Source organism: Salvia hispanica, chromosome 1 (genome assembly GCF_029641045.1).
Source record: "Salvia hispanica isolate PSC_SH4W2 chromosome 1, Shi_PSC_v1, whole genome shotgun sequence".
Classification (NCBI taxonomy): domain Eukaryota; kingdom Viridiplantae; phylum Streptophyta; class Magnoliopsida; order Lamiales; family Lamiaceae; genus Salvia; species Salvia hispanica.
In genome coordinates, this window is record NC_142692.1 from 89,892 (window position 1) to 104,381 (window position 14,490).

Sequence of the window (14,490 nt, forward strand, 5' to 3'; positions counted from 1 at the left end):
CATCTCATAATGAAGGCCATATATATATGCAAAACAACCTTGGAATTGAGACGCCTAAAAACCACTCACCGCATCAAGGCAATAAAGCTGTACCACAAATACACTTCTTCAAAAAGGGATCTAGTTTTTTAAAAAACAAAAAGGGATATATTGCTGCTGAATGGAGTATAATATAAAATAAAGTAACATAAAACAAGATAGCTAAATCCAAGCTCAAAATCTAGGGAATTTGAAAGCTTTGGGATGAAAGAACAAACCAACAGCAACAAGAGATTCAAAAAGTGGAGCATCGGAAACCCCAAGCTGCTCGTTTAATCTTCTTCCTCGCCCTCTTGTTCAGCAATGTTGAAGTAGCGCAGTTCATAAACATTGCGATCTTTGTTGGAAGCAATCACCCGAAGCCAATCTCTAACATTATGCTTCTTCAAGTATTTCTTAGTCAAATACTTAATATACCTGCAGATTAAAAGATACTAAGTCCATTGAAAATTACAAAGACTGGCAGAAAATTAGAAACAAAGGGCATGAGAGCAAAAATACAAAATATGCAGCCATACACTGCCAACTGCTATCATTCTTAAATAAAAATACTACTCCGTATATCTATATTTGATAACCTACAGCAATAACAACGATGATAATAACAAAAACAATAACTTTTTCCAATGGCGCCTAGAACATTTTTGGGTTCTTTTACTCTTCTTTAATTTCAGAGAAATACACTTATAATGCCAAAATTGTATGGTCAGAAAAGTTTTACACCTCACTTTTCATTTGAAAGTTTACCAACAAAGATTATAAGTAGAAATTTCATACAGCAAAAGTCAGGCAATGCATTTCTTTAGGTGCAAAACACACAGGTCATTCGATTTACAGTCATATATAACAAAGTAAACAAAGTAGGTTAAGCAAACACCAAATCTAATGTTCTCCTGTTCAAAATTTAAATAGCTTCTACATCTTAATCTCTCTGTTTTATCACAAGACCAGTAGTACTTATTGATCAATAAGTTTTCAAATACTTATTGATCAATAAGTTTTCAAATACTTATTGACCAATAATTTTTTCAAACAATGTGTATAGGCTATATCATAAATGAGTAGCAGATAAGAAAAATCTGTAAGCAAGACGATGGAGTACTACTTTAGTAATATAGTAGGTCATTTCATAAACTTAATCACAATTCCTTTTGAGATGATTTCAACCAGTTGATGCTTGCACAACCCCAACAACATATACTACCCTCTATAACAGTTATACTTAATCAAAATTACCGCTTGCGAATATCTATATTGTAAATTGCATAGTAAAGTCTCTCCAGATTTATAAGTTGTTCCACAACAAACTTAATCATGTTTGAATATGAGCAAGCCAGTAGCAAGCATAAGTAAGAAATAATAAAAAAAATTGTGCAGCATAAATGGGCCAACCAATAAAAACACTAGGCCACAGATATCTGTTAAGAATTCAAACTTTCACTCGCATAATATGCATAGAAAAGCTCTACGCTCTATCACCAAATCCTGCATTCAGAAAAGCAGACATATATCTACAAGCAGTCAACATAAACTCCAACCATTACGAGATCTACTATTATTATTAACAAAACCAGGAATAGGAATAATCAATTTAACTGAAAAAATTAGTTCACCTCTTGGAGAAAGCAGAATCGGCAGTGACGGTGATCTTGCTTTTCTCACGAGTTACGGTGACCGAATCCCCGAGAGCGCCGGCTTTTCCGCCGACCTTGATTCTTTCCTGCAAAAACTTCTCGAGCGAGGCAATCTCCATAATCTTGTCCTCCACCGGCTTCGTGCAATCGATCACGAAGGTCGCTCCCTTCTTCTTCCCACCTTTAGCTCCCGCCGCCGCCGCAGCTTTGCTCATTTTCGCCGATTTCCTGCAACCGAATCAGAGAATTTTCAAATTGAGCTCGTGGAAGCGTAGATACATGTAAGTAGAGGCGAAATTAGTTACTGGAGATGGAGATGGAGATGGAGATGGAGATGGAGATGGAGATGGAGCTGAGCTTACGTCTATTGAGTCGACCGCCAACTGCGTGGTGCGTGTGTACGAGATGAGAGAAAGAATGAGAGAGGGAAAGCTAGGGTTTTTGTATTGTTGGGTTCCCGGGTTGATTAAACCGGGTCGTACAACCAGGGGATAATATCTGATGCCATGGTGGGCTTCCATATACCAAAATCGATATATATATACGATCCAAGCCCATTTATTTATCCAAAAAGAGGAATTATTTTATCAAATAAAAGAAATTAAACTACAAAAGCGGTGGCGCGCCGCTCTTCCCCGGCGGATGCTGATTGAAAATAAGCTGTCGGAGCTAATTAATTAATCCATCAAAATATGGAGGCCGATCCAGTGGTTCACATGCCATGTTCTTCCATCGCAGTCGATTCCGTATTCCGTCTAGGCTCCGTAAGTATTCTAAATCGGCGCCTCGATCGAGTGGTTCGACTCTTTGTTTTTTGTTTTTTGTTTTTTGTGTAAAACGAACAATCTTTATTGCAGGCTGGAGTTATCTGGGGTGCTTGCTATGGCCCTTTTGATGCTAAAAGACTAGGTAAATTTGACTTCTTCTTTTGCAATTGCTCTTTGTTTGTTTTTGTGTAAGGTGTTTGGGGGAGTTAATGAGCGGAAACATGTCTAGTTTCATACTATTTCATTGTTACTTCTCAACGGCGTATATGAATTTTTGTCCGCTTTTTTCAAGTGAATGTAGAAATAGGGCGAGTATGAATTTGCTAGGTGAAGGAAATAACTATTTGAGCTTTGTGTTCATTGTACTGTTTAAATTGGAACTTGATTTCAATTTTTAACATTCTATTATGAATTTTGGGCTTATGTTGATTTGGGAATACTTGTAGGTCTATCTGGAAGCTACCGAGCATCGCACGTTGTAAGCTTCGTTGGCACTTATCTTTATACGGTTATTTGTGATTTCTGTTAATCTAATATATCATGCTCCATGATTCTGTTGGCAGGCCAAGACTGTTGGCAAGTGCGGGTTTTATTGCGGTAAATAATCACCCTGTCTATTTATGTCAACAGATCAGTCTGTTTACTTCAAACAATTGCTTAGTAGACACCTTTGCAGAGTTATGTTCCCAACTTTTGGATATATCATTATTTTATTTGCTAAAATCTCACTAACCATGATATTGAGAATGTTTAATGTTTATGTGATTCTACTGTTTCTCATAATTCTAGGACTATTTGCTGCAATATTTTCTTTTTCTCACTGTGGAATGCAAAGATATCGGCGCCGGAATGACTGGGTTAGTCAATATATACTTGCCTTTTTTCACTTTATGATATGGGATTCCATGTAGAAGAGTATGGCAATGAATGTAGTAGATCAAATAGTATAAGTTTGTAGTTCTCAACCAATTACCATGATGATTGAGAAAAGTCACAGTTGTCAAATTGAGTGTAGAAGGTCCATTTTATCTGGCATCTTGCCATCTCGGTAGGGGTTAGTGGACAACTCATGGCCCGTAGACAATGCTGATGAATGGATTTTTGTAACTATTGTTCTTTTGAAATGATTGTAGATTAATACTTTGTCGGCCGGTGTTATTGCTGGGGCAGCTTTTGGTGCTGGAACCCGGAACTGGAAACAAGTCGCTGGTGTTACTGGGCTGGCTTGTACATTGTTTCAGTTAGTTTTAGACTCAAAATCTGTATGATGCTTAATCTTCAAGAAGTCCATAGAGGCAAGCAAAGCAAGTCAACATGACTCTTATATTACTTTTACATCTTCCATTCCCAGTCCAGTTTTCTTCATTTGATGTTCATTTCTATGAAATTCTCCACTCTACCAACTCCTGTGTATTTGGATGTGTGCTCATTTCTACCAATTGTGTTTCTGGTGGGATTGGTTTGCCACTCAGTTCTATGTAGACATTTGGCACAGGCAGCTACCCTTCTCCACAATGCAGTGGAGCTCATTCAGCTCAAGCTGTCATTGATGATTACCGTGCCTACGCTAGACTGAGACAGTAATGTTTGCAGCTGTGCAGTTTACTGGATTGTAAACGAATGTTAACATTTTTCGTTTTAGCAAAATATGGATATTTATTTGACTGGTATCATAAGGAAGTTTTTCTGAGGTTGACTCGCATTGTGAAACTTGCTGGTTAGATTTGTTAGTTTGATTTTCTCGATTCATTATCTCGTTACATCTCATATTTAACTTGATTCAAGTATATATTCGATGCATGCGTATGGTATTCAAAATGGGTCGACTATGGTTTTTAAAAAACAAGATTAAATTAGTACTGTATTGGTTTTCTAGTATACATTCTTTTCTGAAAGTATAGAATACTTAAAATCTGAAAGTATACGCAAGTGGTTTTGAATGAGGTTCAATAGTCGTAATATTTTGACTTAAGTGAAACACAACAAAATGAGGTTTCTATCATTTATTTGATTTGATATATCAGTAACGGTAAAAAAGAAATATTACTCGACGATACGCATTTGTCATGCCAAATCACTGTTATAATCTCAAAGTGGCAATAAATAAGTGGCCCATACTAAGCAGTAAGCACACAACACAAGCATATTCTTGCAATGAATTGGCTATTGCAAAGTATTAGCAATAATGAGAAGCAGCTGAACAAATGTATAGGCCCTAGCGCTGGCTTGTGTCAGTTGAGGTGGCTCGTTTGCTCCAAATTCATCGCTGCATGTATTAACATCAGTTAGAGCTGCTGATCCTTTGGTTCTTAGTGAACTGATGCTACCCCTATCTTGCTTCGGTATCAACGGCTTGGACTGATTCAATGTGTCCACAGCATCGCCGAAGACCTCAATGCATGTGTCAATTATCCCTTTGATACTGGGATTGGACACCTTCTTGGCCACGTCTATCGAGGCTTGTGTGGCCGACACTGCATTTTCAAGTGCAATCTTAGCCAGTCCTCGAGCATCTGCTCCATTTGACCGAGGGTCAGATCTTAAAACTTGACCGCATAGAGAGGGATTGTTGGATCTGGTGCAAAAATCACCTATCAAATCAGCTTGGCATTGGCTTAATATTGCTAGACAAACAAAGATTATGGTCAAGTAAGACATCTTTTGTGGAGCAGTATTTACTTTTGTGGATTTCAAATTTTTTTTGTTATACTTTGATTTCCAATGGAATCTTTTTATAGAGAGCGTAAACAAGTTTTACGAGTAGAAATTATGTTAATGTTGGTATTATATTTGATTTATTATTGCGTTTTACTTTGAAAAATAGTAACGGTTAACCAAATTAATTTGTTTTGATTGCAAATCAATTGTTTGATTACAGTTACAGATGCACAAATAAAGGGATGTCCTATTTCAAAACAAATCTCTTTCCAATTTAACTACAGTACTAAAATAATAGAGAAAATAAAATATTAAAAAAAATACGAATGAATTAATTTATGGAAAAAGAGAAGGCAACTAAACAGGTTATGAGAGACCGAGGTGTGGTGTGCTATTTTGATGGTGATTTGTCATTTTATTTATTAATTAGAAAAAGTTGAAGCACTAATTATCGTTGAAGAAGTATTGTTCCCATCATTATACTACTATTAATAGTTGTACAGCGAACTCAAAATGATGAGGATGAGCTCAGACTTAATTCTGCCAAACGACTTGAGATATCACATGCCGGAAAATGGTCGTTGTCACAAAATCCTTGAACTCAAAATCGAGATTTGTCGATTGATGTGGGACCAGCCACTCTTTTGGGACCATGATAGTTTTACGACTGCATAGGAATAGGAAATGAAATAAAGCCATTCACAAAAAAGACAATATAAAAGTTAGTTAGTGTCTCTATGCCTCCTGTGTGGAATTAGATATCAAAACCCAGAAATATGTCTCTTCTCCAGCGGAAACCAGGACAAGTTAAACATTGCCAGTAATGCGGTATGAGTATATACAAATTTTTTTATAAAAGTATCTATCACCGGATAACCTCGGAAACAATCTGCCATAATTAAAAAACAAACTACTTACAGTTTATCAGCTACGGCACCATGTAGCTGCTGGCTGAGAAAAGCTTTAAAGTCACCAAACTGTATGTCCGAGGGTGGGTACAGTTCAAAAACGTAAGAGATGGGCTTTGATACCAACATCGACTTTTTCGTGGTAACCTCATCAAACAACTCCCCGAAGCTTGATTCATCAAACCCAACTGATGCTTTAAGAAAGAAAAAGCTTTCCCTTGCCAGTTTTTCCACCTGATACAGCATTGAAACACTCAATACATACACATCATATAAAACCCAAATGTAAGGAGTGATAGTGCCTGACTTCCATATGTAAGGACTCAACCAAATGCTCATTTCAATTACCTCTAAGTTTGAAAATCTCATATTGTTCATGGTCAGGATAACACGCACTTCCTTCAGGTCATCTGCCAAAATCCGGATGGCTAGATAACTGAAAAAAGTTTGTACCAGTTTCTTCAGGTGTCCTTCCCCATATTCAGGACCAAATCTAGGAAACCAGAGCACACATTTGACTTTACTCCACGGAATCAGATTGTTTGCTTCTGTAGATATGATCGTTTCGGACGGGTGGCTAAGTCCCCACAGAACCTTTATGCTTTTCATCGGTGAATCGATAGGGAAGGGATCAGTCTCAGAAGTGGTGGATATTATAGAGGAACGATTGTATAGTTGAGCAAAGTATGAAGAAAAATGAAGTTTAATGTCATCTAATAGTAGCACACATTCATCAGAAGATGAAGGGAAGAATTGCAGAAGGAACTCTTTACTGACATCTTCATCTTCTGGGAGACACAAACTCGATTGACTAGCAGAAATAGTTATGGAATCAGCATCGTGAGAATAGTAACATGAATCCGCATAACGGCACCCCTGCAAAGATGTCCAACTGATCAAATGCAATAGCAGGAATGATAGAGTTCCGAAGTAGGAAATCTTATGGAAAAGCAAACTATTAAGTGAAACAAAATTTATTTTCAACTTAGAATACCATGAAAATCCTGAAATAGTTTACTACTGTATAGACTAATGGTTGCTTCTCTTAGGTTTGGTGCTATACTACATCATAGTATTACATATACACACACATATTTCTATGTATTACCAATCTCACTAGATAGATGCATCAAAAGGAAGAGATGTCATCACTTTCCATAAAAAACTCCCTTTTACCTTGCCCAAGTTCACCCGCTAGACATCTTACAGAACTTAGAATGATAGAAGAGAGTAGCAAAATGCCTTGCTCTTTCAAAACCAAAGATCATTAAATGCTCTGCATCAGACCACTTGTCAGAAAGTTATATTCACAGCAGTTATTAGAGATTGGTGCCAATCATATGTGGAGAGTTCATTAATTCATTAAAGGCTAAAGACAACAAATTTAAGGTAAATGCATTTGCAGCAAAGACTGGAGGCCTGGAGCATATACCTGCAATGAGAAAACGAATTTGCATATGGGCTTTTTCGCTTGAAGTGAATGAGAAAATGGGCATTGGATACCCCTGTTGCACAAGCCATTGACAAAATATCTACACAGTGCTGCACCCCCAGCAGTGTATTGTCCATTATCGTAGGTCAACGTATTCTGTTCTCTTGATACATCTTCAGTAAGCTTGATTCTCATCTATATTTAGCATGGAAATTTAAGAAGGGGTCATCTTTATGTCGCAAAAAGCTACATGTGGAAAACCAAATTGTATTACCTCTTTGACTATAGATTCAAACTTTCTCGCCACCTCTTCTGCATGAAAGTCATAAGGTCCGACAAAGGGAACAGCACCACATTTCATTGTAACATTATCATGCCCAAGCTCTTCATCCTTCACTATCAAAGCATTGGCTTCCTTGCTCTCAACGAATTTGAGATTACAGGAATGATGAAAGTCATACGGGTCAAAATGAATTGGTATACTGTTAGACATCGCCAGAAACTTGGGTCGAAAACGGTGCACCAAATTCAGGATATCGTGATCTGCAAACAACATTATCGGGATAAAGCAAATGAAAACCAGGTGTCATGGAGCTTTGAAGAATCTTACATGTCTCATTAACAAGATTGAGAGCAGGTAGGACAAGGTTGTGAAATGAACACCACTCTTCTTCACTCTGAAGTTCCACATCTACTGCTTCATCTGACTTAACGATGCTCATGAGGTATTTAACCCGGAACTTGTCCTATACGAAAGACATTGAACTAACATGGTTAAAATGAAATAATTTGAAAATATTAGTATGATTCAAATCCAACAAAGCACATAAATGAGTAATAATTACCTTCAACATACGTTCCCAAAACTGAAATGCACAGAAGTTGCCCATGTATGACACCTCCTTCCTACCAAGGCTAGTAATCTTACTATTTCCACTATAATAATTATTGGCATATTCCGCAAACTAAAGAAATAAAGCATCACAATCAGTATATAAGAGATAGCTATGAGGTCAGAAACCAAAAGCTAAGCTCTACCAGTAACCACTAAGCAGCTGATACCTGATTGTCCAGACCAAAAGGACGCAGAATGGGCAGAGGCTGTTGATCCAGCAATATACCAAATAGAATGCCTTCACGTACCATTCCAATATCAGCAAATTTTAGAACAAGGACAGAAGCATCAAATGACAAAGCAAAGCTGGCTAGCAGGCGTCCATAATAGGTAGGCTCATAACGTCCCCTAGAAGATGACTTCTCCAATGCACCCATGTGAACCAACAATTCTAGTGCGTCCTCAACAATAAAAGACTCTGGAGGATCCATGGCCTTCTGTAACAACACTGATAAAACAATACATATATCTGTCATCTTTGGCAAGCATGACTGGGATATAAGATAAAAGCATTCTTCCCATTCAATCAATGTGAGACATTGAATTGACAATGGACACAAAACTTTAAGGTAATATAAGATGGTAAAACACATGAGGAATACAAGCGTGGCACAACATTGTGTAAAAGGTGATCCATTATTAGCAAATTTTATCATCTATCACTCAAAACCCATATCTGCAAGTTGCCTCACACTTTGACTCTGTTTCATGACATTGGAAGTCAATGAGAAAGGGTGTAAAACAATTATCATCTTCTCGGAGATAAAGAAGTTCAATCTAAAAGGTAATCACCTTTAGGTTCGTTAATAGCTTTAGATTCAGCACAGCACAAGAGAAGTACTTGCATTCGTAATGATAAGTTCAGAATTGCTGGAGATTCATAGTCATCCAGTTGGCCATAGAAGGAACCAGTCACGATCCGATACACAATGCCATCACAAGTCCGACCAGTTCTCCCTCTGCGTTGTTCAGCCTATGGCATGCAAAAATAAGTGTCAACAAATACCACCAAGCAAACATGAGATGAACCATACATAGGTCACTATACCTGAGATTTTGAAACCCAAACAAGCCCTGCTGAATCAGTTTTCCTACTATCATCCCAGAATACTTGCAAAGAACGACAGGAGTCTATGACATATCCTACTTTGGGAATTGTGACTGAAGACTCTGCAATGTTTGTGGCTAGGATAACCTGCATCAACAGTGATGTTTCAGCTAAAATTAGTACAGTTAAATTTATAAATTTCTGAGATAATATTGCAGAGACGTCTTGGCTTTGAACAATGTGTATTTGTTTATCATCATCCACAAACATTACCTTGCAATGGGACATAGAACAGATATTACCTTGCGATGGGACTTCCAGATTCTCATGGCTTTGAGCGCTTGGTCAGTATCAATACTACGATGCAAAATGTGAACTTTAAAGGACTCTGCAAAGGGTTTCAGGAGAAACCACTGCTGCTCCAGTGCATAGTATGTTGGAAGAAAAACCAAAATACTCTTCCCTATATCTGGTTCATTTTTGTGAATGTGAAGCACCAAATCATGGATAAGCTTGTGCACTTCTGGATTCAAATCAGCTTGGGCCATTTTTGGGCTTGGCGCAGAACAGTATTTCAAAGAAAGATTCTCACTTTCCATTCCAAGAAGCTCACTTATCTATCAACACAGAGAGACTTTTAATAGCATAATAGCTGCTTCTGATCACAAAATCAGCACATTATTGAAATATAGAAAGTAATATATAGAAAAGATTTTGTCCACTGTTTGGGGAGTAAAACAGACAAAAAACAGAAAGTAACAATATTTGGCAAGAAGGGGAAGTATGAAAATCTATTATAATTATGAACCTACGATGCCAGGAAATTTCAACTGAAAATGACCAGCATGTTGACAGAAAACCCAATAAACTCTAGCAGTGATACCTGTTCAAGGTACAATACTTCTCTTTGGAATATGGTGGTCATCTCAGTGCTTGGGATTGCCAAAACTTCTAATCTTTCATCCCTACCAAGATCCCCAAAGTATCTGCGATATCTTGAAATGTCTGCAGTGGCAGACATCAAAACCACCCTACAAACGACATGAAGGAATCAATCATATAATCATATCAAGGTTCACTATCATGTGGGCTTTTGTATAGAGCTGTATATATTAGGATAACAATGAGTGATAGTTAAATGAAAAAAGCTGCTAACCTTAAGTCTTTGTTTCTAAGTAAAAACTGCTTTATGCAAACAAGAACAAGATCAGACTCCACTGATCTTTCATGCACTTCATCAAGAACAATAACTTTGTATCTAAGGGCTTTGAATCCCTTCTCTCGCATCTCGTCCAACAAAACCCCAGCTGTTTTAAAAACAATTTTGGAGCTGAAAGAGAAAATATATCTAGTCAGAAAACAATAACAGCGGCTGAATAAAGCAGCATAGACGGTGATTAATAATTACAAAGTGTGAGAGTAGAGACAAATAAGAAATGACACAAGGACTTTAAGTTCAATAATAGTAAGCAGAACAGGGAAAGACCCTGATTGATGATAAATTATTAGACCGACATTCAGAACCAAGAAGATGGGTTACAGGATAAGCTGTTGCAATATAATAAAAAGGGTAACAATACCCTACATCCTAAGGCAGGCACAAAGAGGAAAGAGACATTTAAACATGAGGTGTTCAGCACCCTGGTTTAGTGTTTCATTGGTTTAAGTATCATCACTAAGCCTTGATATCAACCATACAAGTGTGATATGCAGAGCAGGAAAAGCCAAAAATCAACTTGAACCACCATTATGAGATATTTGCGGCACCACATATGAGATAATGCGGACAGTTAAAATTAAAAACCAAAAAATTGTTGTATCATTTCTACTTTAAAGTTAATTGCTATTCAAAGTTAATTTATAGCTCGAGTAACAATGCAAAACTAATATTCATTAATCAACTCTCAGCCAAAATTCGCAGTATACTTTTCAGAATCATTCTCCCAATGACTTGTCAATTCCACCCTAAGCCGCCTCATGATATGACGCGTAATATGAGACCCAATTAAGAAGGAAATGACATTAAAAGATCAAACTAAGTCATATAATCTAATACTCCCTCCGTCCGTGAAATGTTGTCCACTTTTGCCATTTCGGTTCATCCGCTAAATGTTGTCCACTTTGCTTTTTTCCATTTTTGGTAAATGGAGTCCCCTTTCCACTAACGCATTACACTCACATTCTATTATAAAACTAATATATAAATGTGGAACTCACATTCCACTCACTTTTTTTCACATTTCTTAAAACCCGTGTCGAGTCAAATGTGGACAAGATTTTGCTGACGGAGGGAGCATTCGTCTCTCCTTACTAAAGCTTACTAATCCAATGCCTATACATGGAAATTAAAGAAAATCATTTAATAAATAAATTTGAAGTCCTACAATCATGAACTTGAAACAGATCATGAAGATCACCAAGTATCCACTGTCCAAGCATAGAGCTTTGGGCATCGCGTATGCAGAAACACTTTCCTTGTGATCGAGGGAAGTTGACTCCCAAGAGGCCCCAAATTAATGAAATATGATCACATAATAGCCTTTGGAGGACTTACAAATTATCGCTGCAGAAACATTAACAACAAAAGTACCTAGCTGAGAAGACCCGTGAGTGACCAATGTGGTACCCGACCTCTCCACCTATTTCACAATTGCGGGCCTTTGCTACCATCCTAGCAACAGCTACAACAGCAAATCTCCTCGGTTGTGTGCAAAGTATGGGCTCTATATTTTCGTCTAGTAGGAATTGTGGGATCTGGGAGCTCTTTCCTTGAAATTGAGGGAAAAAAATATCATAATATAAGCAGTTGATTTTAAGTAGACAACAAGAGGAATCAATATCCATGTGTAAGACCATTCTGGAATCAATAATGCAAGTAGACAAAACTTCTAAGAAAACCACACAGCTCATAAAAGTCTACTAATAAAACAATCTATACATATATACATAGAAAATAATTGCCAAAACACATTTACCAATCTTGCTCATGTACCGAAAAGTGGTACTCCCTCCATCCACAAAGAGTGTGGTCTTATGACATTTTCATCTATACACCATGAGTGTAGTACTTCTATTTTAAGACAAAATAGTCCTTATATCAGCATTTACAAAATAAACCTGCACGTTCTTTAATTTTTCGTGGGCTCAACAAACCACTAACCAATACTTATCCAACATTCAATACTGCTTGAGACTCATCTCCACTTAAAATGCATCTCCCAATATTTAAACTTGTGCCATCCACTCCGCACCACACTACAGTTCATCCAGGTGAAGGGCCTGACCAAGTCAAATCAAATCAATGGTACAATACCATTATTCAAGCAATGAAATGCTGCCATCATGTTTTATGCAGTTTTGCACAACAACATTTCCGTAGCAGAAAAACTGCTGCCTAAGGTGTAAGAATTTAGTGAACAGCTTGATAGGCAGTGACTTTGCCAAGTAAAGGATGATTTTAAAACAAATTGCAGAACTGAACGGAAGGAGAATGAATTATCAAATCCAAAATTGGCAGAGCTAATCGGGAAATGAATGCAAATAAAATCGTTTTAAAACAAATCACATATATAGAACAGTTTAAAATGCATAATATCAAATGAAACCAAATGCGGTTGAAGAGAGAAATCAATTGCCGTAACTAGTTTTGCTGATCATGAATACAAACCATGGAACCGGTTTCAAATGAAATCATCACGCAATAAACTAAAACCAGCAGTTGGAAACAGTAGGAGAATCAAAATCGGAAGTACTGTAGTTCGGAAATATCATATTGAAAAGCATCTACAAGTTACAAATGCAAGTAATGAAGAACGCAAGTAGAAAACAGTCAAATCAATTACCACAGCCGGTTTCGCCGACGATGAAAGTTACGCGATTCTCCAAAATCTTCTCAACAATCTTATTTCGCATCGCCGCAACCGGAAGTTGAGAGAAACTCGACTGAGGCGAGGACGGCGTCGGAGGTGACGCCATTTCTTCGACAAAATTCAGCAATCAAACTTGCAACCAGCAAAAACCTTTGCCTAGTGAGTTGTGGACTTGGAGAGGTTTTTCTGCTGTCTGAGTAAACGACGAGTCTATTCTCGTGCACCAGGGTGCTTTTGCTTCGAGCTTATTGTACAGATTCCGACGCGCGTAATTTATAAGTTTAACCCAATTCGATTGAAGAAGCCTGATAAATCAATGGTCTTGCCCCTGGGCCGTGAAGCCCACTCGCTCCATTGTAAGTGGGCTTCTATTTCGACCATTTCAAATATTTTAAAAAGAATAAAAAAATTATTATTTAATTCAAATTAGATTTGTTTCCCAACAAATATATTCACTTTTATTTCATTTTTTATCCTCCAAAACTTTTAAAATACATCTATAAATTTCACACTAAAAACTAATATTTTTTTTTACCACAAGTGTATTGAATCCGCCTTTAGCATAATCCAATTAAACCTGCTCGATCGAGTTTACGGATTAAGACCAAAAGCCTTTCAACGGGTGGCCGGTGGCGGGGTTTAAAAACTACTCTCTTACTCATCGCAAATAATTTTTTAAAATGATCTTAATACAAGTATGGTCTCTAACGACGACCATGTGGAGCGTCATAGTAAAGAATATTATAACAACCCTTCCACCCCTCCTCCTGCACCAAGAACCTGCTGCCACTATTCCGCGAGTACTTACAGTGGCGGAGTCGTCTCGCGATTCCAATGTCACGGCTGACTCTAAGAAGATCTAGTCGAAATTTGGTGACCATTATTGGTGTTTCGATTTTAAATTATGTATTTTACTTCCTATGTTCCCTCATAGTTGAATCATCTTTCAATTTTTGGAAGTTCGCTTATAGTTGAGTCATTTCCATATATAACATTTTTTTCTCGATTACTTTACTCTTTCTAACTTTATTAATGTTGTACTCTATTTTTTATAGGTATTTTTCTCTCTCTTACATTTTTATCTATCTACCTAACAAACTAAACATCAATTTCTTAAACTCTGCGAAAAGTTTCGTCTCAATTATGAGGGAACGAAAGGAGCATCACTCACAATAAATTACTACATCCGTCCATAAAAAATATACTAGTACTAAATTTATCAATTTATTAAAACCCACGC

General features: G+C 37.2%; 4 protein-coding genes across 10 annotated transcripts; 1 reads left to right on the forward strand and 3 right to left on the reverse strand.

Moving 5' to 3' along the window:
• Positions 1-45: 45 nt before the first annotated feature.
• On the reverse strand, positions 46-2,189 carry LOC125221777 (large ribosomal subunit protein eL22z-like). 2 transcript variants are annotated; one of them, XM_048124026.2, is made up of 3 exons: positions 2,036-2,189; positions 1,653-1,901; positions 46-456 (listed from the first exon to the last, which is right to left on the reverse strand). In XM_048124026.2, exons 2-3 carry the CDS (start codon positions 1,886-1,888, stop codon positions 312-314), a joined length of 381 nt encoding a protein of 126 aa, XP_047979983.1. In that variant the 5' UTR covers positions 1,889-1,901; positions 2,036-2,189; the 3' UTR covers positions 46-311. The 2 variants fall into 2 exon arrangements, with proteins under 2 accessions (XP_047979983.1, XP_047979984.1); XM_048124027.2 differs by having other exon boundaries at positions 1,979-2,092.
• Positions 2,190-2,242: 53 nt separating this feature from the next.
• Positions 2,243-4,136, forward strand: ATOEP16-4 (Mitochondrial import inner membrane translocase subunit Tim17/Tim22/Tim23 family protein). Its single transcript, XM_048120353.2, has 6 exons — positions 2,243-2,437; positions 2,531-2,582; positions 2,887-2,918; positions 3,004-3,037; positions 3,230-3,297; positions 3,574-4,136. The coding sequence occupies exons 1-6, from the start codon at positions 2,366-2,368 to the stop codon at positions 3,706-3,708; spliced, it is 393 nt and encodes a 130-aa protein (XP_047976310.1). The 5' UTR covers positions 2,243-2,365; the 3' UTR covers positions 3,709-4,136.
• Positions 4,137-4,603: 467 nt separating this feature from the next.
• LOC125221521 (pectinesterase inhibitor-like) lies at positions 4,604-5,098 on the reverse strand. The gene has a single exon (XM_048123638.2). The coding sequence runs from the start codon at positions 5,096-5,098 to the stop codon at positions 4,604-4,606; it is 495 nt and encodes a 164-aa protein (XP_047979595.1).
• A 754-nt stretch (positions 5,099-5,852) lies between these two features.
• On the reverse strand, positions 5,853-13,509 carry LOC125223570 (zinc finger (CCCH type) helicase family protein). Of its 6 annotated transcripts, XM_048126772.2 has the most exons (16): positions 13,224-13,361; positions 12,542-12,660; positions 12,357-12,451; positions 11,972-12,149; positions 10,538-10,711; positions 10,265-10,412; positions 9,684-9,998; positions 9,382-9,528; positions 9,126-9,306; positions 8,501-8,781; positions 8,284-8,403; positions 8,049-8,184; positions 7,713-7,981; positions 7,439-7,633; positions 6,355-6,882; positions 5,853-6,240 (listed from the first exon to the last, which is right to left on the reverse strand). In XM_048126772.2, the coding sequence occupies exons 3-16, from the start codon at positions 12,367-12,369 to the stop codon at positions 6,013-6,015; spliced, it is 2,913 nt and encodes a 970-aa protein (XP_047982729.2). In that variant the 5' UTR covers positions 12,370-12,451; positions 12,542-12,660; positions 13,224-13,361; the 3' UTR covers positions 5,853-6,012. The 6 variants fall into 6 exon arrangements, 5 of the variants coding, with proteins under 5 accessions (XP_047982729.2, XP_088918997.1, XP_047982728.2 ...); XM_089062871.1 differs by having other exon boundaries at positions 11,972-12,144; positions 12,357-12,660; XM_048126771.2 differs by lacking the exons at positions 12,357-12,451; positions 12,542-12,660 and having other exon boundaries at positions 13,224-13,506.
• Between the last annotated feature and the right edge of the window lie 981 nt (positions 13,510-14,490).